Below are 27,902 nucleotides of genomic sequence, written 5' to 3'. Positions count from 1 at the left end.
CGCATTTGGTGAAAGTGCGGGGTGATAAAGCTAGGCCGAATGGAAGAACTCGATATTGGTATGCTTTGCCCCCGAAAGCAAACCTCAGGAACTTCCAATGACACGGACGGATGGAAATATGCGTCCTTGAGGTCTATCGTGACAAACCAGTCCTCGGACCTGATCTGTGGCACGATTTGTCTCAAGGTTAACATTTTGAACTTGAGTTGCATGTACTCGTACAGAACTCGAAGATCTAAAATGGGACGCAATCCCCCGTCCTTTTTTGGAACTATGAAGTACCGGTTGTAAAACCCGGTTTCCCTGTTGGAGGGGGGTACATATTCTATGGCCCCTTTCTCTAACAGAGTGTTTACTTCCTGTTCCATAACCAGAACCTGCTCGGGGCCCACCACTGTGGGCAGGACCCCCATAAACCGCGGTGGGCGTTAATAGAATTGTATCTAATACCCTTTTTCCACGGTCTGCAGGACCCAACGAGAAACATTTGACAGTAGCTTCCACGCTGTCAAAGATTCTACTAGAGCAGGGGTCGGGAACCTTTTTTGACCAAAGAGCCATTTTTTCATTTTTGGATAATGCATTTTTCCAAAAGAGCCACAGTAGAAAAAAAATTATATATATATATATATATATATATATATATATATATATATATATATATATATATATATATATATATATATATATATATAAATTAAAGACGTGCTTTTTTCAATAAAAAATTCAACAGTAGTAGGCTAATTATTAGGTCCATAGACAACTAAAAACAAACAAATATTCAGCAAACAATAAATTAGTTGCAATATGGAATTAATTGTGCAGGGCTTTCACTGTGAGGTTGAGTTACCAAGTGATGAGCATAAATCCTCTTATGTGTGCGTGTGTGAGAGAGAGAGAGTGAATGCACAGAGTACATCTGCTGTGTTTACGTGAATACTCGACTTGCCATTTTGAAATATTTCTGTTTATTTGGCCGCTTAGGCGCGCAACCGAAGACAAAGGCTACTTGTCCGTGTTGCGCTCGGAGCGCGCGCACAGCGTCCTGTCAGTAGAATTCAGTTCTCTTTCGCGACTTATCACGCTTTTAATATTTATTTTCAATATAAAGCACATCCTGTTATTTTCTTTCTCATTCATTCATGTTTTGTTATTAATAACTTTAAACAGAATCGTCAACTGAAATCTGCGCGGATTATCAAAAAATACGACACATTTATAGGACATAAAGGGTCTCTGCGCAAATGTCTCTTTGCACAGCAAAGCCCCCGTTTCAATAAAAGGATATATTAAAGTTTATAAAGCCTACTTTTACATTTTCGCTGCTGTTCTAGAATGGTTTTCGCCAGCTTGAATCCAGTGCAGGAGCTGAAGGTTACCACAGAACACTCCCGAACAGCACTGAACACGCACTTTTGCCGGTACAACTTGAATATTATTATTATCATAAACTTTTAATTAACTTAAGTAGGCTGGACTACAACAAGGGAATTGTAATTGGCTGCTTTTTCTGCAGAGAGCCGATCTCTGTTGATGTGTTTTAATTGTTTCATCGATGGTTTGTTGGTAAAGGGTGAGAGACCTCGCGAGCCACATGATTTTTGCCAAAGAGCCAGATGTGGCTCGCGAGCCATAGGTTCCCGACCACTGTACTAGAGGTACCAGTCTCTCGAGACTGGTTTCTGGATTTTGTTGCTGTTGAGTAGTCGGTTCGTCGCCCTGTAACGGCGCACCGGCAGGGAACGACCAAACAGACTGCTCCAGCACCCTCCTCAGAGGGGGCGGGCATCCCGAGGCCACTACGTTTCCGGGTGGACCTTGAGATATGTGCTCGCCGGAGACCGCTGCGCCCTGTAACACCAGAGGTGGCAGGGTTGGCAGAACGGTCCCCTGAGGGCACCGAAGAGAGACGGGCACCATGAAAAGAGGTGTTAACCGCTCTGCTTCGGGGGGACTACCCTCATTTGTCCTGAGCCCTCAGACATCAGGACTTTTTCCCAGCAGCCTTCTTGGCGGTAATAACGGTCCGCAGATCCGTTTTACCCCTCGAAGACTGCTGGGTTTGAGAGCGCCCTCCGTGTCCCCGAGATTTTTGTGGGGGAGCACGAGAGGACACACTCTGTTTTTGAGTGGCACGATGTTCAGCGCTCTTTTTAGAGGAGTGAGGCTGCTCCCGCTCAGCAGCCTCAATGAAAGAACGGCGGGGGAGAAGTTTTTGTAATGCAGCTGCCTGTTTAGCAGCTTCCTGAGATTTAGCTACCGCACTGTTTACTGCATCACCAAATAAACCAACAGTGGAAACCGGAGCATCTAAGAGAACGTGCTTTTCTTTCTCTTTTATATCGCTCAAATTGAGCCACAGATGCCTCTCAGTGGCCACCAGGGCTGCCATAGACCGCCCGATTGATTTAGCGGTCTCCTTGGTGGCCCTGAGAGACAGATCTGTGGCTCTGCGTAGTTCAGCCACTGTGTCAGGACCAATTCCCCCGCCCTCCTCTAAATCCCCCAATAATTCTGCCTGATAGGCTTGCATAATAGACATCGTATGCAGACACGCTGCAGCTTGACCAGCGGCTGCATACGATTTATGAACCAGAGATGATGTGAATTTTACTGGCTTAGAGGGAAGTGAAGGAGCTTTCAGGGAAGATGCCGTTGCTGGAGAGAGATAGCTCGCAAGCGTCTCCTCCACCTTCGGCATCTCCCCATAACCATATTCTTTATATTTGTGAATGGAAGAATAGTGGGATGTTTGTGGTGCATACACTCTGTATGAAACCGGTTTTCCCCACGATTTCGACACCTCGGTGTGGAGATCGGGGAAAAACGGAAGGCTTCTTCGCTGAGGCTGTGTACGAGATGGCAGGAAGCGTTCGTCGAGCTTACTTTTCGAACGAACGTCCTGCCTATCCTCTGGCCACTCAATAGATAGTCTGTTAACTGCTCTAGTAATAACATCGAGCAGTTCCTCAAACGCATGAGACTGAGGTGGCGAATCCTCAGACTCAGCTTCAATACTCACAACATCCAACTCCTCAGAGCTGGACAGTTGCAGTATTGGTGCCTCTATCGGGGGGGAAGAAACCGCAATGCGTGCTTCCACACCCTGATGAGAGGCACTGGATCTGTCAGATTGATGCTGAGATAAGGCAGAGCCCGTCTCAACATCCACTGACAGATCCATTTGCGAACCCCAGGTCTGAGATCGCCGCCGAGCCTCAGCCGCGGCGGGACCCGAGCCCTCGGGAACGCGATCGGGATTGAACCGAGCCAAGCGGGATCGGAGCGTGCGCAATGGAAGCGCGTCGCAATGCACACAGTCACCACCCTCGAGTGCTGACTGGGCATGCTCCTCACCCAAACAAACAACACAAAGAGTGTGAGTATCACCTCCCGTTAAATAACGCGGGCAGGGATGGACACACACTCTAAACTGCTGCTTGCTCGCCATACTGAATATATATATATAATATAGACAGACAACACCAAATAACAAGGACAGATTCAACACAGAGCGCAACTGAAGACTCAGAAAGCTTTCGTTTTCTGTTTCGGGCCGGCTTTTATAGCTTCCTGGTACGTGACGTCACCCGCCTCTGACGTTCCGCCACACCATTGGACTGATTTTACATGTGCTTCAAGACGTCATCACGCAAAGCGTTCCCATAGCGTCAGCTTTTCGACGCAACGGGAGTTCCCTTGAAAGGGAACCCATCTCACAACATGTTGTTCCTTTCCATCAGCTGCACTCTGTCTAGCTGTTTTTAAAGGTCACTGTGTACAATGTCAGTGTACACTTCCTGTCCCAACTCTATTTAATCAACCGTACCACCATCAAGTTACCAACTAATACTAAAAATAAAATGTTTTGATTAAATGTTTATGCTAAGGTCAGTGCAATGAACATATTCACCTGCCATCCACACTGACAGTGGTCTGGTACCCTGAAGGCAGACTGATATGGAGATCCACAGAGGTTTGAAGCATGTTTTCCTTGCTGTCTCCCCCTGAAGATCCTCCTCCGTCAGGAACAGCATTTCGGAAGATCCTGCGGGGGGCAGGCTGGGGAGGTCGAGGTGGAGGGGGGGCCTTAGCCTTCATTCTCCTCCTGTCGAATAAATTCAGAAGAACAATGAGTAAGGATTACGTTTGATGATTAAGTTGTGCAAATATCAAGTTTTGCAATGAAGGTTAATTCTAAGCTCAGACACTCCTAAATAACCAATACCACAAAAATGGCCAAATTTCTATTGTATAAAAAAAAAAAAAAAGTGCTTGTGGAAAAAACAATAACCTAACAATCTAACCCCACCCAAAAAAAAAAAGCAACAGTGACTGTGTATGCAGTTTTATGAGAACGGTTATGGAGATACATATGCTGGAAAACATAAAAGCAGGGGAATGTTTTGCTATTTAATTAAATAAAGTGATGGAAGAAGCCCTGCTGTGTGTCAGTCAGTTTAACAGCACAAGCAGGTTCTTTTGGAATTAACAGGGTGTTGTGCAGGTCTCCTGCCAAGCTGAAATATTTGACACCTTGAGAGTGAGAAGGTGTTGTATCATAACACTAGTTCTGGCATTCATTTGATTGCATGTTTGGTTAAGCGGCATATCAATTACCCAAACCAGAAAAGAATCACTTAAAAGGTGCAGTAAGCAATTTTTGAAAAACGCTGTTGAAAGTGCATTGGACAGAGCACCACAACACACTTGTAGCCAATCAGCAGTAGGGGGCGTGTCCACTCACAATGGGAGAGGAGACTGAGCTGAGCAAGAGGGAGATTTGAAGAAAAGAGAGGTGGCTGAGAGAGAGACATTACAAAAGAGAAAGGCTCAGAGGAATATCACTGGAAAAAGAAGGGGATATGATCAGGCAAGAGCTTTAGGACCCGCGCTAATATCAGAAAAGCTTTCCAGCGCTGGAACATTATTTTGCTTCACTTCTGCTATGATAAAAGAGACACGCTTGCATTGCGTGTTTGTGCATTTTGGGGGCGGAGCAATGAAGGAAGGGCTGTGTTTATTTGGGTTGATTTCAAATATCAATAGTGTTCAACTACGATTTTCAAAAATCACAGACTGCACTGCCAAAATACTGCTAAGGCAGACTGAACAAGTGGTAAGTGTTACTATGGACTGATATATCAATAAATCAACAGAAAAATCTATAACTCTGTACTTGAAATAGAAAGCATTCAAAATGCATTTATAATATTATAATAAAAACATAATATTTATAATAATGCCCAATAATATATTAGTTAATATATAGTTAAAGGGTTAGTTCACCCAACAATTTTAATTCTGTCATCATTTACTCATCCTCATGTCATTCCAAACCAGTAAAACTTTCGTTCATCTTCGAAAAATGAAGATATTTAAAATAAATCTGAGAGTCCCTCCATTGACAGTCCAAGAAACTACTACTTTGACCCTTCAAAAAGTGTACAAAAGAGAGTTCATTATCATGTGTTTGTTCTCAAAGAAGTATGGTAAAGGGATGGTTCGGAATAAAATCAACCTAGGGTCCTTTGCACCATGACCTTGAGCCAAACACCCCCCCAGAAGCTTTTTTTCCCTTGGTTGAACATTATTAAAGTTAGAGCTTATTTAGATAAATCAGCCGAATGGCTTAGTGCAGGCGCTAACGGATCCAAGGATGTATCTCGTAAATTACCCCACTAATAATGCCCAGAATGGTACCAAATTTATACAGTAGTACAAATAGGTTCTGTACTCATAAAACGAGGCATTGGAAAGTTTGTAAGTACATCAGGAGTTTATTTAAATAACACTTGCCTGACGGCTCATGCTACAGCTAACCCGGTCGTCGAGGTCACTTCAGGGGTTTGGGAAAAGCACGCAAAAGTCCTGGCAGATGCTAAAGCGATGCATAAGGATGTAGTGTAACGACGAATTATAATTTTTTCCGAAGTGTTAACAACTTAGTGTTAACTAATAATTGTTGCTAACTGGTACTACCAACAAAATACTAGTGCATTCCTGGAACTGGGCGTCATTACAATACATCCGTATGCATCGCTTTCTGCCAGGACTTTTACGTGCTTTTCCCAAAAAGAGTTACGTTCCCAATGCATAAGAAACTATTTCTGTTTCAATTGTATGAGGGTTAGGATTTTCACTGAATATTGTCTATTATGTGTATTGTTTCAATTTTCAGCCACTCTCCAGTGGTTGACATTCACCATTGAAAAATCTACAGTATAATGGTTGACCACCTGTTTGGAAATAATCATATATTTCTAAGCATTTTATCATTTAAGCACTGGATCAATGTTTCAAATGGTTTGGCAGTAAAAAGAGACTACTCCTCCTGCCCCAATTACTAAGATCATGAAGTACTTGTTGTCGTGATGTAATAAACAAGGTAATGTACATTTAAGGAAATGTAATCAGTGTTTTGATTATGGTTACAGCGCTTAAGTCGTCATTTTGATAATATGTTATGTGATGTCATATTAAAGTAATAAAACATACTAGTCCTATCTTTTTCAAACCTGATTCAAGATAGCTTCGACTGATTAGACTGAAATCCTCCTTTCCATCAAAACACAACATAAAAAAATCTATCTGCTAACATTACATAATAGGGGTGTAACAATATATCATGTCACAATATATCGCAATCCAAAAATGCATCAATATATGTATCGTGGATAGTGAGAATATGTATTGTGTTGTGTATAATTCACCCAAAATGAACATTTCTGTGTGAGAATTATTTTTATTTTTTTTAAGTTTACAGAGTTTTAGTGTCAGTACTACATTACTACGATATATAATGTTGAATATAAAGTATAATAATGCAATGTGGGGAAATTTGTGGGTCCAGTAAACATTTAAACTTATGTTACCAGTAAACATTTTAAATCTAGCCAGTGACAGAGTGCAAGCATGTTTGTCTAAAATATTTCTGTATTTTCAGCTTCAGAATAATCAATATTTTTTATTTTGGTGTCACCATTGTCTTGTGCATTGTGTTATCAGCAACAAGTCTAAGCCTATTCATTTCCACCCCCAATGTAAAAACAAATGTAGCATTTTAATCAAGAGTACATTTTTTGTTAACCTTTTACCATATGTCTTGGAGTATCGCAATAATATCTTATCGTAAGTTCAGTATCATGAATGATATGTATCGAATCGTGACATGAGGGTATCGTTAAACCCCTTTTACATAATGAAGTAGAGGACAAGACCAGCAAAAAACTCTAAGAGGAATACTTTTAAATAATCATCAACCATGTACACAAAAATCTATAAATTCAGACTAGTTGTTCTAACAATTCACAGATTTAACAAAATTGTAAATTTGTATGTAATTAAAAAAACAGATAAATATTTGCTACATAAATTCCATAGTCCATTTTCCATTTGGGGATAAATAAAAATTAAAACCATTAAACTGAATAGAAAATATTTTAAGTCATAATACTGCTCTCTCAAGAAATGTGAATTAAACCTATGAGAATCCATAGGGTTTTCTTCAAATGACAACACTTTTGGTCTAAAAGCCCAGATGGGCGTCGTTTAGTAAAGGGTTCTGATGAGAATTTTAACAAAACATACATGATACACCGGTGCTCCACCACATTTTAACAGGTTAACAACATATTCAGTACTGTAAAAACCAGTTGACATATGATAAAGCAATGTATTGAAGCGAACTAACAGACAATTATTTGCTCTACTATGACACTGCAGCTAAGCAACTAAGCAACACAATTCACTGTGATATTCACTGTGAAGTTCTTATTAATAATAATGTAAGCACAGAAAGTAAAATACAACTATGATTCTTGTCTTCTATCATGACATTAAAAGGGGAAAATGGTAAACTATTAACACACTTTGAAGTAAAAAGAATTCATACTTCAGTCATACTTCAGTCATACTTCATAGGCCCTAAACATCATACCACAAAACCTCTCTCACTTTCAATGCCACAACGACACCCAAATACTGATAACTGATAAGCGCTCTTTTCAGTTCAAGCAAATTCTCTTTCCGCAGTGCAAATATTAGCAGTAGATAAAACCATGATCCTACTACTGTCAAAGCAGCCGTGAGAGTAGTCCGAATCCAGGAAGCACACAGGAGACTAGCTACTGGAACATGGAGCGTGTACGGACCTGGAAGACACTTCTGGCCAGCTGAGAGGTGCAGAGCATGTGAGAATGCCAAAAACCTTGGACCTCGACTCCTCGAGCACATCCAGTTAATTATTTATAAAGACTTGTGCTAAAATGCCTGCTATCAACACGCTGTTGTGTCATTCACTGATTATGCAACGAACACTGCCCTCTGCCCCGGAACTGTCAATGGAATGACCAACTACTCCAAAACAGACAAATTAATGTTAAAACACAATGATTTCAATGAGACACAACACAGGAAATATCTGAAAAATTAAGTCTGAATTTGAGTAATTAAGCTTGCTTTAGATAAGGGTCCAATTCTCCTTATTAACTAACTATTAACTACGACTTTTGCCTCAGTAAACTCCTAATTACTGCTTATTACCAGTTATTAAAGTAGTTGTTAAGTTTAGTTATTGTGTAGGATTAAAGGGATAGTTCACTTTGAAATAAATTTTTGGTATGTTTTAGCTTACCTCAAGGGCATCCAAGATGTAGGTGTCTTTTTTTCCGCAGTAGTTTCAATTTTGATATTTTTAGGTCAAACTGTTCTTGTCTGTCAGTCATATAATGCAGGTCTATGGTCATTATCTCAAAGAGCATGCACAGAGTCCAAATTAAAACAATTCCCCGTCGTCCAAATTAAACAATTCCCCATCTTAAGTACACATTGATGGCCTAAGACACGAAACGAGCGGTTTGTGTGAGAAAACGAACAGTATTTATATAGTTTTTACCACTTATACGCAGCTATGTCCGAGTGATCTGATCTGACGTGTACGCAGACTGGTGCATAGATATATACACTAGATGTCGCCTTAAAGACATTCGTTCCAATGAACTGCCGTAGACAAGGCGACATCTAGTGTGTATATATCTATGCACCAGTCTGCGTACACGTCAGATCAGATCACTCGGACATGGCTGTGTATAAGCGGTAAAAACGATATAAATACTGTTCGTTTTCTCACACAAACCGCTCGTTTCGTGTCTTAGGTCATCAATGTGTACTTACGATGGGGAATTGTTTAATTTGGACGACGGGGAATTGTTTTAATTTGGACTCTGTGCATGCTCTTTGAGACAGTGACCATAGACCTGCATTATATGACTGACAGACCAGAACGGTTTGACCTAAAAATATCAAAATTGAAACTACTGCGGAAAAAAAGACACCTACATCTTGGATGCCCTTGAGGTAAGCTAAAACATACCAAAAATGTATTTCAAAGTGAACTATCCCTTTAAGGGATGTAGAATAAGGCCATGCAGAATAAGGCATTAATATGTGCTTTATAAGTACTAATAAACAGCCAATATCATAGTAATATGCTTGCTAATAATAACCAACTAGTTAATAGTGTGAATTGGACATTAAACTAAAGTGTTACCGAAATTTTATATCGGATTCAAGGAGAAACATTACGAATGAAACTTGCTTGACACTTGAACAGTTGCTATATCAACATCCTAACGAAGAGAATACACTTAAAAATGCTCAATATGTCTGTGAATAGTCATATTTGATGCTCTTGAGGAAATTATGACAGATTTTTTATTGTTGGGTGAACTATCCTTTTAAGGCATTATAATGAAATCGGTGTGTTCTATTTATTACAAAATTATAATACATTATAATATTATTATTTATGAAAACGCAACATACAGGAATAAGGTAAAGTGTTATCAATAGTTCTTCAAATTATAAGTCATGCTCAGTAGTTATGATCAAGAAAGGCAGACATGTAGCAAAACTTTGGCACCTGTTGGGATAGTGTTCTCATGTGTGTATGTGTTATGTAGGATGTGTGTACTAAGTGTGGAAGAACACATCTCCGGTGCTGACAGGAACAGGAGGTTTTGAAAGTGTGGTTTTGTACCAGGCTCAGTCGCTGCTCAGATCGCACACCTTGTCCAACAAAGAGCCCTTTAGGCATGAGCCAGCTTCCCTGGGAGAGCAGGAAACTCTCAGCTTCTCAGCTGGCAGCTCCAAACACATAGCCTTCACTGCGACTGGGTTACTAATGGGATTGACTTTGTCCTTTAGAGATGAATTAGCTTTCACTGCATTGACGGATACATTTTCACTCTATAACTTGCTCCTTCAACTACTTCTGCCATATATAGTATTTATGGTGTGCACAGTATGCAAATTTCAAGTATAGCATAGTGTTGTCACGATACTGGAATTTGTAACTTTGATATGATATCTGGAAAAAAAACGATATTCCATTACATTTTCAATACCACAGAGAAAACTGCTATAATGTTCTTTCATTATTATTTTTGCATAATTTTTTGGTAATTTTGTTGCAATAGCACAGGGAGGCTAAATTTACATGTCACTGAATAATATAATAAGAACAAATAAACAAATTGTAAACGATAGCATGAATAAATACAATAGAATAAAGAGACAAATTAAATAAACATGGATACGTTTTTCATGTGGGTCTAACAGCCTATTCAGATAAGAAAATCTGAATAGGTTTCCGTTCCAAAACTGTGTTAACCTCAATACTCGCCAAAATATAAATTTTGACATCATTTTGTGTGTATTGATCGTTTGTGCAATAAAAAAGAAATACATTTGACACTCACAAGCTGATATATAGATCAGTGGTGCATGCACTTTTGGTGTGAGCATGAAACCTGTGGGAAATGAGTAAAATTATGCACAATACCTGTAAACCCACACCGAAATGCAGGCCCTGTGACACCAAAACTATTTATCAGGAGCTAATTGAAACGAGTCAGTAAGAGGGTGTGTGTCATTTTGCCATCAGGAAGAAGAGAGAGCGGGAATGCACAGCTTAACACTTTTTAGACCAGGGTTCCTCAAATCTGATCCTAGGGCCACTGCCCTGCAGAGTTTAGTTCCAACTCTAATCAAACACACCTGAACAAGCTGATCAAGGTCTTCAAAGTTACAAGAAAATTGCAAATAGGTGAGTTTGATCACGGTCTGACTCTGAACTTTGAGGAACCCTGGACAAGACCGACACTGACTTTTGAAATCAATGCTATTTTAGTCTTTTGTCAATGAAAGAGATGCATAGTCAATTATTGTTATTTTTTAAGCAACTGATACAGGTGAATGTGACTCTGGCAATAGTTTATTACGTCAGTTGTTGTAAGTATTCAAAAATTAAATGTTCAGTGAATGAGTTAATGATAAAAGATTAATGCTCTATCAAGTTTCAAAATAAAGTACCACCTAAACTCTAACCTAAACCTAACAATGTTAACAAAAGCAAATGTGAGATAACGCATTTGCTGAGGCAAGCATAGCATTCAAGTTTTTGAGCTCTTTTAAGGTGAAAGAACTGAAAAAAACACAACTGTCAAAACTTCTCAAGGCCCCAAAAAAACATCAGACCCCAGAGGGTTAAAAAACATTTTTTTTTTTGCACATTTACGGCTTAAATAGGAGACTGGCTGATCCTGGCCCAAAGTCTCAAGAGCTTTTGCTTTGACATCAGGATGTCTTCCTTGCTCATCTTGTATCTCTGAGGTTGAGACTCAAGAAAAGCATTCTCTCTCCAGCCCAGAGGACAACCTCCTTAGGGATTGAATGGGACTTGGTCACTACAGTGACCTGTCTTTGGTACAACTGTCTCCCGCATGTGTCGAGACCATCTTAAACAATCCGAGCAATATCAGGCTAGGTCAGGAAATTACTTTATCACTTTCAAAGAATTCTAGGTCTTATGGCAGCTGCGTCCACAGTGATACCTATGGGCCTTCTGCACATGAAACCGCTTTCTGTTGTGGCTCAAGGCCAGGGAATTTCATCCAAGGGCCAATCCCCAAAGGCAAATAAGGGTTACGTGCTGCAGGCTCCGTTTCCATTCTACACTCACCTAAAGGATTATTAGGAACACCATACTAATACTGTGTTTGACCCCCTTTCGCCTTCAGAACTGCCTTAATTCTACGTGGCATTGATTCAACAAGGTGTTGAAAGCATTCTTTAGAAATGTTGGCCCATATTGATAGGATGGCATCTTGCAGTTGATGGAGATTTGTGGGATGCACATCCAGGGCACGAAGCTCCCGTTCCACCACATCCCAAAGATGCTCTATTGGGTTGAGAGATCTGGTGACTGTGGGGGCAATTTTAGTACAGTGAACTCATTGTCATGTTCAAGAAACCAATTTGAAATGATTCGAGCTTTGTGACATGGTGCATTATCCTGCTGGAAGTAGCCATCAGAGGATGGGTACATGGTGGTCATAAAGGGATGGACATGGTCAGAAACAATGCTCAGGTAGGCCGTGGCATTTAAACGATGTCCAATTGGCACTAAGGGGCCTAAAGTGTGCCAAGAAAACATCCCCCACACCATTACACCACCACCACCAGCCTACACAGTGGTAACAAGGCATGATGGATCCATGTTCTCATTCTGTTTACGCCAAATTCTGACTCTACCATCTATGAATGTCTCAACAGAAATCGAGACTCATCAGACCAGGCAACATTTTTCCAGTCTTCAATTGTCCAATTTTGGTGTGCCCGTGCAAATTGTAGCCTCTTTTTCCTATTTGTAGTGGAGATGAGTGGTACCCGGTGGGGTCTTCTGCTGTTGTAGCCCATCTGCCTCAAGGTTGTGCGTGTTGTGGCTTCACAAATGCTTTGCTGCATACCTCGGTTGTAACGAGTGGTTATATCAGTCAAAGTTGCTCTTCTATCAGCTTGAATCAGTCGGCCCATTCTCCTCTGACCTCTAGCATCAACAAGGCATTTTCGCCAACAGGACTGCCGCATACTGGATGTTTTTCCCTTTTCACACCATTCTTTGTAAACCCTAGAAATGGTTGTGCGTGAAAATCCTAGTAACTGAGCAGATTGTGAAATAATCAGACCGGCCCGTCTGGCACCAACAACCATGAAACTTCACAGACTGTGTCCAGTCCGTGCTCTTCAGACTTACATCCACCGCACTAGCCAGTGGCGTAAGTCAGAACAACTCTTCATTTGCTATGGGGGCCGCAACCGGGGGGCAGCCGCCACCAAGCAAACGATATCACACTGAGTGAGCGATGCCATTGCTCTAGCCTAGGGATGGGCATTGCAATATATTATCGTTTGCGATATACCGGTAAAAATTCTCCTCACGATAAGAATTAGTCTTCCCGCTAATTCTTCCCGTCAAATTATGACATAATTATAAAATAATAATATTAATATTAATAATAAAAGGATAAAAGTTGTTAAATTTTTTTTTGATTACATTTAAAAATGTTAATTAAATTGTATAGGTTTTATGCATTCATTTCATTACCACAATTTTTTATAGTATGTATTAAATCATGAAATACAGAATCCAGAAAAAAAGTATACAGACAAACCAGAATTTCTGAATAAAATACATTTCATAGTAGAACTATTATTCTGTTATTAATGATAAAAATAAGTAGTTAATCTAATCCATAATCAATTATTAAATGTAATTATATATGATGAAATATATATATGTTTTTGATTATTGAAATTTGAATAAAATTGAGTTTGTTATAAAGTATTTGTACAACCAAAAAAATATATATTTGTTTTCACTCATTTAACAGTTATTTTAACTGATGATAATAATAATAATAATAATAATAATTGACTGTTTAATACTGTTTATCGTGAAACCGTGATATTTTCTGAGACGGAATCAGAAGACAGAATCTACTGAAATTACACAATGAGGAATACAATACAACACATTCAGAAATCACAGGTGGATTGTTCTGCAGTTGAGATCATGCCTAATCAACTGTGTGTGTTAAACGAATAGCCCTTTACTAACCTGCCTATTTCAACACACTGTTGGATCACCAGCACAATTAACGGATCAGTTAGAATGAAGGACTACATGACCCAAATCAGGACGTAAACAAACTCTCACCTCAACACCCATGCTGTCTATTAGACTCGTTCTGCTCCAGTTAACACAATCATCTGCAGGGAAAACAATATACAGCTTTTAGTAGCAAATTAATCTAATAAAATGTGGTTAAGACCAAAATTAAAGCTGCAACAAATTCATATTTTTATTATTGAGCGATTAAGCTGTTTATTATTTATTTGATTAATCAAAACTGCCAACTTGTCTTGGGTTTATTTATTTGAATAAAAAACATGGTCTTTTTCACATTCAGGTATGAATGTAGGTTATGCTATACATTATGTGCAAAAAAGTTAAAAAATTAAATGTTAAATTCTGGAAAAAAAATTCTAGGAAAAATTGTTAAACACTGTAACAAATTGGTGTAGTTTATTTTTAGTATATATATATATATATATATATATATATATATATTATTTATTTAGGACTTCTTGCATTTATAACCCATTACAGTTACTGTTCTCTAAGAAAATCTTTTTTTTTCAATATTGGATTTCAATATTGTACATTTAAAACAAAATTTTCAGCAACAAATCAAAATGAATATTATAATGAAAATTATTCATTATAGAATTTTCTATCATACATCTTAGTCTCCAAAGTTCAACAGAGAATATCTGTTGATAATTTTAGCAAAACAGAAATACTGCATGAAAAACATAAAAACTAGTGCTGTCAATCAATTAAAAAATATTAATTGATCACATTTTTCTGTAATTAATCGCGATTAATCCCTCCTTGCTCACATTGGCTCAGTCAGACCGGTTCAGATTTTTTCTTGCCCTGTCAAAATGCACAAAAAGTTATTGTTTTCATTGTTTTTCACCCATGTAACCTTGTAAACAGTGCTTTAAGATGTTTGTAGGTCTAACAGGTAGGATATCCCATTTTCTCACTCTTTACATTTATTTAAGACTTCATTTAACTCATTTAAGACGAGTATCTTCTCTTGCGAAGATACTCGACTACATGGGCATTCTGGCATAACTTTGTGTGTTTTTGTCCGTTTAAGCGCTGTCTAAAGCTGCTTTAAGCGCACACAAGTCGCGTGTCACACAGACAGGAGATTCACATGCCCGCACTGCGTTCTCTTTTGTGTCTTATCTCGCTTGAATGGTTTAAAAGCATTTGCATGAATAAGAGCGTGGTCATATAAATTAATGCTAGCCAAAGGATGATGGAAAAAAATGGATGCTGCATTAATTGCGTTAAATATTTTTAACACGTTTAACTGAAAAAAATAAGCATCAACGCGTTCATTTTGACAGCATTAAAGGGACTATGTGTAGCTTTTTAGGTATTTTATTATCTAAAATCAATATTTTTATTCATAAATATGCCCTCAATGGTGTACAAATACCTATGCCAATGATCAGACTAATCCTCGTAAACGAAGAATTTATTATCTTTATATACATAGGACGGGTAGGTCCACGGAGGCTTCCATGTAGTTCCGCCATCTTGAAAAACTATAATAGCAGAGAGGGACAAAAAGTACTAGGCCAAGACGTTTCCACAACGCGTTTTCGTTCAGAACCAGCGTCACGTGACTGAAGCCAGCAGAAGCGGAGGAGCAGAGCAGAGAGGCGCTTGTCACTGCCGCGGCAAGTTTAAAAGGATGCACACTGCACGATTATTTATACACCGTTCATTCATACATATGCTGAGTCACAGGATAAGGAGTCCTTGTCGTCGAAAAAGTCCAAAATAGACAGTAAAAGGAAACGTGACCGGAGATTACAAAAACAAGGGTTAATGTCGGGATAGCTAATGCAGGAGAAAGCTTTCAAAAGAGACCCTGAAGTTGCCTGCTTTCTTCTCGACAGGTAAGTCAATGTTACGGTCTTAATTACAAGCTTTTTTTCATTGCTTGGTTGTGTACTTTATTATATAGACAGTCGAACATTTATAGTTAAAAGTTAAACAGGCTCTGTGATGAATAGCAGCTATTGAGTAAAGTAACGTTAGAGAAGGCTCTGATGATGATGATGATATCTAACAATGCACGTACTTCAAAAAATATAACGAGTAAAGGCGGCATTACTACTAATTACCATAGTTAATGTTTTTCACAGTCAGTAATTGATAACTATAACATTCTTTTTTTCATTGTTTCAAGTTTCAGTTTGTTTTAAATAACAAACCTGTTCACCCGATGAAAAACTCGAAGTATTATAAGACATCCTGTCATAGCTTTTTGGTACATAACGGCAACCGTAGATGCAACGCGCATTTGAAAAAGCGAGGCGCTGGAGAGCATTATTCGTTTGAATGCAAAATACAATTTCACCACTAGATGGGAGAAATTCCTACACACAGTCCCTTTAACATAACATAAAAAAAGTTTTTTATGCATTGGGTTAAAAAACGAGAAATATTTTGAACAGAACATGCAATCTATCAAAGCACCTGACATGCCAACCTGCCCACATTAAACTCTATGCTTATTCCATTTAAACGCCCACAAGCATTGAGCAACTTGGGTTGTGCTTTTCTTTTTTTTTTTTTGCTGTTGCCCGCTCTATGACATTCCTATTTTTGAAATACATTTTTTCCCAGAGATTTTATTGTTTAGCAGTTGCGGCCCTAAAAAAAACATAATTGTGCTTTCAGTGCTGTCTAACAAAGTGGTTGGCTAAATAAATCATTCAACCTATCAACTGTTACTCAAAAGAGAAGGAAATGTTCTGATGCCATTTCTGTCCATTCAAAAGTGCTGATAACATTCGAAAACAGGAAAACCTCAAAACATTATATATTTTAAGAATCTAAGAAAATGGGTAAACACAGGCTGAACAGTAAGAGGTGTTATGTCATGTAGACTGTTGGCTGCTGAGGGTTTAATGAGTTTCAGCAAAGATTGGCACAGGACTGCATTTATCTAGTGGCCGACCGATTTATCGCCTAGGCGCTGCCGTTCCCAGAGTTGGTGTTCTCAGCGCCGTCAAAAATAAAAGTCCTGCTTCCAACACATACTGTAGGCCGAACAGAAAAACTGTTCAGCCAATGTGTTGGAAGCAGGACTTGAGAACACCAGCTCTGAAAACAGCAGCGCCTGAGAACACAGTGCTCCCATTCTCCATCTTCATTAGTAATTGTCTGTTTAACAGTTGTCTAATACGCTACTAGATAAATTTGCTTTTAAATGATTAGTAACAGAGAGTCAAATACTATACATTCTCATTTTCAATCAGCATTTAACAAATACACAATTGAAACAAATCTTTGAATATCTAATAAACATTTAATTCAACAAACCTTGCAGATTTAGCCGAATCCAGCCGTCAGATATTCTAAAGTGCGCATTTGTACCCTGCATGAACATGTTACTCTGTGTGTGAGGGTCAGTCCGTTTGAACTGAATGCTTACAGGAGAGTTCAGCTTCACCGAAGACACTTTCAAACTATTCTGAACTATTTTCAGTTGCCCACTGTGTCACACTTATGTCATTTTCACTTGCAGTATGTAAAATTAGTGTTACCTCATCTTTCTAAAAAAAAAAAAAAGGATTCCCAGTGCACGCAAGAATACTGAGTGTCCTGTTGGTTAAAGTGTTTACTTCAATTTTATTTATATTTTTTCAAACAATTTATTTATGAAAAATGCTGTAATATGATTACAGAATCAAGAAGTTGCCATCTAAAGTAAGATTTCTTTTTTCAATTCATTTTCAAATGATATATTTCTAATTTATTAAATATTAATTCAAATAAACAAAGTATATAGGCTATTTGTTGGCTTTATATCAGCCATCGGCCACCCTACTCTCTAAGATATCGGCCATCAAAAAAACAATGCTGGTCGACCACTAAATATATCCATTCCAGAAACATGAATACATAAAATTATATATTTAATTAATGTAGTTACAATATCAAACCATACCTGCAAACAAAAAATTTTTTGCAGGTATATTGATATTTGAAGTTTACCACAGTTGTAGTTAACTATGGACCTGTTCCACTATTGTTTGACAAACAGAAAGACGGCATCAGTTTAGTCAGTGGGTAATGCAGTTTTTGCTTTCAAATAATCCCAGTGAATTGAGAGTACATTATCGAGTCAAATATTTATTTTACTTCTGAGTGAACTGTGCATGTCATTTCAACTGCTTAATTATGTTTAACAGTTTAAATTGTTTTAGCCTCCGTATACCCCAAAATATGTATCTATTATTGGTATAGGTACTGGTCACTGAAATAATTAGTGCGAATGGAGAAACTGCTCGTTGCATCACACCTGTACAAATCCATTAAAAAAAACAATTCCATTATATGATATTTATTGGAAATAATTCAATGTTTTAGATAAGCTATAAACTGTTCGACACAATTATTAACCAATTTCAGGGGAGATTTTTCCGATAAGCAAGCTAAAACAAAATATAAGTTATGCAAATTGAAAACGAAACAAAACTGACCCTTTTCCTTAAATTAGAGTTCACAGACCTCTTCTGAGTGTTCCCGTATGAGTTGCTCGTAACTTTTCTCACTAAGCACAGAAACCAAAAAAACATATTAGTCCATTTAAGTAAGAGAAAGTGTTTCAGTAGTAGTACAGAGTACAGGGAAGTACTATGAATTATCTTACTCAGCACAAGATATCTGACAAAATGTCTATGGATGAATTAGTGTTAAATTAATGGATGTATTTGTAAGTGGGACATGATACATCCTGTATCATGGATACACTGCACCTGAGCACATGCTCTAGTGCAGTGTTTCTCAACTGGTGGGTCACGACCCAAGAGTGGGTCACAAGACCGTTCTGAGTGAGTCACGGAGTGTGCAGTCAAAGAAACAACATCAACAACAAAATAAGTAATTAGGGGCCAAGCACCGAAGGTGCGGAGGCACCTATTGAATCGGTTCCCGTTCTTATTATTATTCCGCTGCTTCTTCTTCCACTCTGGGAGTCTATGACAGCCCATAGAACCGCTTGCGGTAAAGTTATGAAATTCGGCACACTGATAGAGGACAGTCTGAACTATCAGCATAGCAAAGTTTCGCCACCAGCTGTCCAAAGTTTCACTCATGTTTATGCTAACAACTTTTGAACCGTAAGGCCTATGAACAAAATTATTCTGTCCTCTTATTCCTTGGCTCAAGACCATTCGATTGCACCCTATGACGTAATTTTCCGTCATGGAAATTTTTTTAATTTTTAATTTTCCGAAAAACCAACTTTTTCGAACTCCTCCTAGGCCGTTGCTCCGATTTTCACGTGGAATCAGGGAATTCAAGTTGATTCGTCAAACCGTTTTCGATAAACGCACAAACAAATTTTACGTAGCGCTTGCGAAAACAGTCGTAAGGCTTTATCTCCGCAACGCTTTATCGGATTCAGACCAAACTTGGTACATGTCATCACAAGCATGACCTGAGGCTACATGCTGTGTTTCGGCGCAGCGCCACCTACTGGTCCGGAGATATGACAAATGGCTATTTTTGCTTATAACTTGTGAACAGTTCAGGGTTCATACACATTTTAACCAATACTTTTCCATGACTTTTCCATAACTTTTCCATGACTTTTCGGCACATTTCCATGACTATGTATTCCAGAAAATGTCAGTCGACATTATAAGAATAAAAATATGTGTTAAAGTTTACCCTCAGAGGTTTAACAATAAAATGGATGACAATTTATGTGGTACAATCCAAAATAAACATTTATTTAAACACACATAAAGTGCAAGATCTTTGAAGGACACAGGATAAAATACGTACAGTGTCCTCAGTATTAAAGGATACTTTAAATATGAAACTAAAACCACCAGTAGGTGGCGGCAAGATCACTGTCTTAATAAGCGAGTTGTTGGAGTCATTTATTCAACCGATTTGTTCAAACGGCTGATTCATTCAGAAAAACAAGTGATTGTTCATTGAATCGTTAAAATGATTCGTTCAAAACGCGGATTTCATTAAATAAATTTTTAAAAATCATCGATGTCTGTTGGACTACGGCTTCATTATGAAATTCTCGTTGGCGATATAAAGTGAAAATTGACAATATTGTGTCCAAAAAGTAACTCACAATGTTAACTTTATTGTTAATTTAACTGTTGTATAAAATAAATAGCACATTTGCAATTGTGCAAAGGAAAACGGCACTCTTGCTCATGTGATATTCTAATATGACAACATAATATGATATAAATATAAGACAAAAACTCATTTGGGGACATCTATAACTGCACTGACACATCACGCAGTGAAAGCAAGCATGAGAGACAAACGCGATGTCAGCTCGCACTCGCAGTGCCTCGTACATAGTTAAAACAATGATTACAATATCATCATAGTTCATAGACAATATCGCACACTCCTAAGCACATAAAGAATGAACTTACAATTGAACTGACATTTACTCGTTTTCTTCTCTCCTCTCGCGTGCTGGAGACAGACGTAGGCTTATATGCTGCGTATCGTTTCACATGCGGCCAGAGCTGCAATCCTCTTTCCGCTACGTTAACATTCTCGACCCACCGGTGCTTGCAAAACTTTAGCATGCTCGTGCCACTTTCCTGGCATTTCAATTAAATTTCTGTCAGCACCGACTTCGCCTCAGGCAACATCGCAACAAGTGAGTGAATCGGAAGTGAACTGAACGTTATGCCGCCCGAATATAAGGACGTTAAGACAACGCGAAATATTTTTTTTTATTAAACAGTTTTTGTATTAATCACATATTATGCTGTGTTAAAAAAAAATTCCATGACTTTTCCAAAACTTTCTGGGTCTTTTTATTTTTTCAAAACCTTTCCAGGCCTGGAATTTGCATTTTTCAAATTCCATAACTTTTCCAGGTTTTTTCAAAACGTACGAACCCTGACAGTTTGTCCAAAAATCATAAATTTGGTCTTGCTAGATTCAGGGCAACATGCCGAGTCGACTGATGTCCAATTTTACCATATCGGCCATTTGGAATTTTGTGCTAAAATGCTGTAATTTAAGAACGCATGAACGGATTGTTACGAAACTTGGTATGGGTCCTTCAGCACGATGCCCTGAAAGAGCGTGAGAAGTTTCGAACCAGCGCCACCTAGTGGTCAAAAGTTACAACAACATTTCCAAAAAGGCTAATAACTTTTGAATAAATCTGCCTATTGAAATGCCACTGGTCTTAATAGATTCCTTGGGTGAAGCCGAGAACATAGATACCAAGTTTTCCTTATTTGGCCAAACTTCCTGTCCGCCATCTTGATTTTCATTCAAAACCTACTTTTTCGAACTCCTCCTAGACCGTTTGTCCGATTTTCACCAAAAAATGAATCGTATCATCTCCAGACCGTGCCGACTAAAAGTTATGGATTTCGTGTCGATAGACAAAACCGTTTTCGTATACCGGAGCAGCAAAGTTGAGGCATGATGCCAAAAGGACTATTCAGGCTTTATCTCTGCAATGCCTTGACATATTGACACCAAACTTTGTATGTGTCATTGTCACTTCACTCTGACCACATCACATCAGTTTTGTAACTGCGCCACCTATTGGTCGAAAGTGATAATCCATTAAATCATATTTTTTATTACTGTTTATATGATTTTTCAGCCATTTCGCCTAAAATCCTCTTTAAATGTCTTTAATTGCTAAGTGTTGCAGTTGGTCTGATACCATGTTGGCATGTCTTATCATCTTATTCTGCTTGGCCCCGATAATTGCTGCTTGCAGCTATATTTATAAATGTTTTTCTGATGGGAGACTTTTATTTTGAAAGACGTACGTGTGTTGACACTTCTGTCAGAGTGCCTGAGAAAAACGCTTAATCCCAATTCAGTATCTGCGGTCAGATGAGATGTTGTCAGGCTAAATGTCAATGCCTGCATTCTATCGTTATTTATTTATTTATTTATTTATTGAGAGAGAAATAAAAAGTATAACCTCAGAAAAACTAACTTTCCTGTCCTGTCAGACAACATACTCTACTTGTAGCGTGCACTCTTCAATTGCACGCGCAAATGCGTCGGCGCACGCTGTATATCACTTCACTAAAGTGCAAAATCACCCTGTAGCCAAAGACTGGTTGCCCACTGAAGCTAATCAGGGTTGAGTCTGGTCAGTACCTGGATGGGAGACTCCTGGGAAAACCAGGTTGCTGCTGGAAGAGGTGAAGAGGCCAGCAGGGGGTGCTCACCCTGGGGTCTGTGTGGGTCCTAACGCCCCAGTATAGTGACGGGGACACAACACTTTAACAAGCACCGTCCTTCGGTTGAGACACTGAAGCGAGGTCCTGACTGTGGTCATTAAAAATCCCCTGGCTCTTCTCGTAAAGAGTAGGGGTGGATGCTGAACACTGGTGGTGGTTGAGGAGAGATCCCCTGATATGATTGTAAAGCGCTATGGGTGTACAGTAGTACATATGAAATCGCTATATGAAATGCCTCATTCATTCAAAAGAAACTACGAGCATGCAAGTTACGTAGTTTCGGAGATACGTTGTCAATTAGTAAGTCATGAAATAAAAGTAAAGTACCAATAATCACATAACTGGTATGTTGTGTTAGCTGGGAAGGATTTGGATGCAGGTGTGATGTTCATTCTATTCAGGAGCAGTTTCCAGGTTTCATTAACAGTTCATGTTAGTATTGTGTATTCACCATGGTAACAGTTGTTTCCATAATCCCAAAATGCCATCTTATTTTCATTTTGTGTTATTTTGTATATTTTGAGATGACTGTGGTGGCTCATACTACCTTAATTGTACTAACAAAAACTAGTTTGGAACTGCTATTTAAAGCCTTACCTTATAGGCCTACTGTGTATTCATCAGTATTAGTCATATTCTTACAATTTATGTGTTAAGTAAAGGAGGATGGTACTTGTATGTGTGTCAAAAAATGTTGTGAAATAAATTTGCTTTGTTTTGTTTTTTAAACTAATAAATTTGCTTTGTTTTGTTTTTTTAAACTAATATATATATATATACTATTTTTTAAAGTGGGTCACGGCTTGATGACCATGGGAAAACATGGGTCCCATGGTTAAACCAGTTGAGAACCACTGCTCTAGTGAACTGAACAGCACAGCAAACAATAGCACCTTTATTAGGCCACATTAATCCTGCTGTTGTTTGGGCTTTTCTGTTTTAGCTCAGAGAAAACAATGGGATTCAACCTGAAGGATCCAGAGTGTTTGCTGTTCTCTTTCAGGATAGGCCATTGTGAGTGTGGATCTATTTAAGCCATTATTTCCAGAGATCAGTGACTAAACATGTTGACTATTGCCTTTTAAAAGGTAAGCAAACGAAGTGGTATTCATTTAGCTTGAAAGATGCTAGATACATAACAAAGTTAGTTAAGTTACTTAAATATGCCCATATTTGTTGCCCTTTTAAAATACATTTATATCAGTATGATTAACAAAAGCTCTAGAAATGACTGAACAGTTTTGTCAGATTTAAATCTCTCACAGTCAAGGTCCATATCGCTTCACCTATCCCTCGAGTTTTGGTGTGCATTGCTCCATTGAGAAAAGGAGTTCCCTCACCCTCAGCAGATCAGCAGGGTGTAACAACAGGCACATGCCTCTGTGGAGCCATGGTGTTCACATAACAACCTATTTTTATACCCAAGGGGTGGGGGGGTGGGAGGGAGGGAGAGAGAGAGAGAGAGAGAAAGAGAGAGAGAGACCACACCCAAGCAGCTGCAAATGTATGCCTCACGCACAGTGTGAATGACCAAGACAATTGGTGAATCTGGAGGGACATTCATCTCTTTACCAGCGTTTGTTTGCCGTTGCTAAGCATGAAGCTTGCTGGCACTGCATCTGCCCTTGATCTGGTTACAGTGCCATTTCACTGTCAGAAAGCCCCACCCTTTTCCTGTTGAGGTTAAAGCTCTAAGTCTTTTGAGGAACTATAAACAGCTCACAGAAATGCTACCATACTGACGACACTAACACTTGTAAAAGCTGTCCTGTTGTGATCTATTCTGTATGCTCCACCACATAAACATTAAAGTAGCCATGAATGGAAATCTCACCCTATCTATTGTTATTGATCTTACTGTGAATGATTCATCCATATATAGGTTTTTTTTTGTTTTTTGTTTTTTTGACCTCATCATTTTGGGGAAAGATAGCTTGTAAACAATATGTCACGTAATGTTACATGTATCTCAAGAAAGCCATTCAATGTTCATAACTCAATAGTTGGCAGGAAAAAAAATTTAGATCGAGGAAGAAACCATTTTCAGTCTGCCTTTACAGCCCTTAAGTCACAAATATAAGTATACGTTTATAAGTATATACAAGTATAATTTTATAAGAAAATAAGAAAATCATTTAAAGTTATTTCATAATAATATCAGGTTATTCCACTAAAGAAATCTGTTGAGGTAACGGTAGGGATGGACCAACCACTCTATATAAAAATATTAAACCCTTTGTCTGTGATGCATTTTTGCTAATCGCAGTCCAGGAGAGAGAGAGAGATCTCCCGCGGAGCCAGAATGCGGACAACACAGCAGCCCTGCTAAATGAGTGACGATGGATGACAGAACTAAACATTGAAACGTATGGTTACACTTTAGATCTGTGATATTAAACAAATTTTATTTTAGATTTCGATTTTGGCTTCCAATGATTATAAAAAGAAGATATTTGAGGACGTAAAACCATTAAAAACTATAGCCGCATTCTGTCTAGCGCAACTTCCTTCCCTTCACAGCAGTACGCTGTAATTTCTCCCTAAAAACCCAAACGTATAACGTCAGAATCACCATAATCGGTGATTGCTGTAAAATGCAGTCTCTACTGTTGGGAGACGCGTCGGAGATCGACTACTTTTGACTGACAAAATTCCAGCCACCGGAAACACTAACTGATATGGGTCATACAAAAGAGCGTGATGTTTCTTCAGGCTCCGCAGCCCGGCCAAGCGCCAGGAAAAGCTACAAAAACAAGTCACCTTACACCGACAGCACCATATGAATTAAAACGGGAACGAAAATTTGTAACCAATTGGAAAGATGAATTCGACTGAGTTATTTATGAAGACAGAGTAATGTTCTGTGGCATCTGTCAGGGGCAACCCAACCTGGCTGACAAGTAAGTGACATTAGCTAGCTAGCGTCGGCAGCCGTGTACTGTAACAAGCTTTAACAGCATTTGTATTGGTTAAATGTACATAGTTAAATATTAGCTAATGTTCAGATGTAAAGTAGCTACACATTTTAAAGTATCCCTTGGTAAATCAGCCTCTACTACTTCTGGTGATACACTGCACACCAGCGTGCAAAGTATTACTTTGTATTATGGAGTCTGGAGATCCTTATTTCTTGTTGAAGGGGAACTCTATTCTTGGGACACGTTCCTTTCTACTGTTTCAACTGAATTTTATTAATATTGATAGTGTTTGGATGCTTTCAATGGTTTGTTCGAATTCTGCATTAGCAAAACACACTTTTTTTGTCTCAGGTGCATGCCCCCCTGCTCAGCAACCAAGGGTTCGTCCCCTCTATCTCCGCTGGGCTCTGCCCACTTTTCTAGCATTTTTCAAATATTGCCAGTGGGTGGAGTCAGGCTCTGACCAGGGGTTGAGTTACCCTTTAATATAACAAAAAGAACCAATAAGAATACCGTTAAAGTACGGGATCGATAAGCAGTCTCAGTAAGAGTAGTAATACTGTTAAAACCTTAACGATACCCATCCCTAGGTAACGGGGTGTTCATAACAGGACATACAGAACTTTCCTCAAGCCCTCAGTCTCCTCCACAATGCCTTTCTTTCTCAATCCTAACACCCACAGATGGAAAGAGACAGCAGGCAGTCTTTAAGTTCCATGACTGTAGGAACAAACACAGTCTGTTCTCCAGGGAGACAGAAAACTCAGGCCCTGTGGTACAAACACACTCAGGGGTTCTGGGGCCAATTACCCCCTCTCTCCAGAGAGAAGAAAAAGATGATGGAAAGAAGGAGAGTAAGAGAATAGATGGGTAAAGGTGCTATTCTTTCTTAAAAATAGCAAAAATAAGAACATGTGCAGCAGGAATTGAATTGGAGCTGAATTTATCATTTATATAACACTAGCAGCTCAAGATCCTGTTAAACAGTCAATGGTGAAGTTTTATAGAAGAAAGAAAAAGAAAAAGAAAAGTCACATCTTCCAGCCTGAAGTGGCTCAAAGTCAAATGCATCTTTAGGGAAGCTGCCTATAAATTTATCATGACAATACTGATACTTTAAAGGTGCAATGCGCAACATTTCATGTTAAAAATACCCGTTTTTCTAACCCATACATGCTTAAACAATTGCCTGATGGGCTGAATGAGCCCTTCTCTGATCACTGCGATTGCCTCTATAATCCTGTACAGTAAAATAAATAAGAGGGATTCGGGACGGAATTTGAGACTGGGCGTGACGTCATGCTCACCTGGCTATGTCTGGTTGCAGTTTCGCTTGTCGCCAGAGGGGGCATAGTTCTGCAAAAACTCAAAGACAGTTGAGCTAATCAGCTATACCACAGTTTACAAACTAACAGTAAACTACAGTAAAGAAACAGCTTATTACAGCATACTGATAATACAGAGCTGTATTTACAACCATATTTAAAAGCGAGATTGAATTGTAAACTACAATTATTGACTGATTACCAATAGGGTTAGGTATCGTTTTTTCGGTACCGGTGCCTAAACAGTGCCTGAACCGATACTTTAAAAAAAGAGAGCCTCAAAATGACATTAAAGAAGGTTTTTTTATTGAAAATTTTTTTATAAAAAATTCTTCAAATTGAATATATTACAATTTTAGAATAAATGTATAAATATAAGTAGTCTTAATACAAAACACAACAAATTTATATAAAACATTCACAATAAAACCTAAGCCACCTAACCAAAATACAATCATTTAACACTAAATAACACTACAGTACTAATAACAGCAAACTAGTCTGTATTCTTGGTATGCTACAAACCAGCTTTAAATTTCAGCAATTCTTTTCACATTTTTTGCCTTCTCTGGCCAAATACGACACCTCCTGACTGCACTAGGTGAGCGTTATTTTAGAACGCATCACCTTAAAGGGTTGGTTGATTATGATTTAACTTTTCTAACTTTAATTTGTGTGTAATGTTAATGTTTGAGCATAAACAACATCTGCAAAGTTACAACGTTGAACTCAAAGTTCAAAGCAAAGGGAGATAATTTGCTTTTAAAGAAATCGTTTTTTAAGGACTACAACAAACTTCTCAAACTACAACAAACTTCTCAAAAACTTCGTTTTTTGACAAAAAAGTTTGTTTAATTTCATATTATTAAAAGAAATGTAATTAATGTTTTATGTCTTCATTTGATTACCAGAAAAAACAACACAGAATTTGTGTAAAAAAAACAACAAAAAAAAATTTTTCATAGAAATTAGAATTCAAATTTTTTAGAATAGAATTGTTTCTATTTTTTTTTTTATATTGTATAAGTTTAATAATTGTTTATAATAAAAGTTTATAATAAAAGTTTCATGATTTCAATTGACCTCTCGCCGGCCCCTCCTCCAAAACGGCCATTGTCCAATCACACACCATAGCAACCGTTACTATGTGAGCAGGTCCGACAAACATTGACTTCAAGCAAGATGGTGAAGCGGTGCGCCCACGGCGTTTGTAAATCGGACACTAGATACCCCGAGAAGCCGAAAACACAACGTGAGCGGTGCCTACAATGGATAAAACAGTGGACGGCCCCACTCTCAGTTAAATGTGGCGAACATTAAGAAGCATAAATACATCTGGCTACATAATTCTAATGAATAATATAAACATAATTCACAACTAGGAAATAGCTTTGGCTTAGTTAAAGGTGCATAACAGATAATATAATAAAATAAAATGGATATCTGAATG

At 38.4% G+C, this 27,902-nt stretch overlaps 1 protein-coding gene across 8 annotated transcripts in view; it reads right to left on the bottom strand.

Annotated features, from left to right (window-relative positions):
• Window positions 1-27,902, bottom strand: part of cobl (cordon-bleu WH2 repeat protein) — a 129,283-nt gene that overhangs the window by 92,942 nt on the left and 8,439 nt on the right. For 5 of the 8 annotated variants that reach the window (XM_082150240.1, XM_082150245.1, XM_082150243.1 and 2 more), the window contains one exon: window positions 3,914-4,108. In XM_082150240.1, coding sequence (XP_082006366.1) covers window positions 3,914-4,108 — 195 coding nt within the window. Of the gene's footprint in view, window positions 1-3,913; window positions 4,109-8,070; window positions 8,725-14,059; window positions 14,113-27,902 lie in introns of those variants that run through there. The other 3 variants (XM_082150242.1, XM_082150241.1, XM_082150244.1) reach the window with 3 other exon arrangements.

The sequence above is a fragment of the Leuciscus leuciscus genome, assembly GCF_965113295.1.
Source record: "Leuciscus leuciscus genome assembly, chromosome: 20".
In the NCBI taxonomy this organism is placed as follows: Eukaryota; Metazoa; Chordata; class Actinopteri; order Cypriniformes; family Leuciscidae; genus Leuciscus; species Leuciscus leuciscus.
Note: the sequence above shows the minus strand (reverse complement) of the source record. Positions and strands in the feature narration are given on the sequence as shown.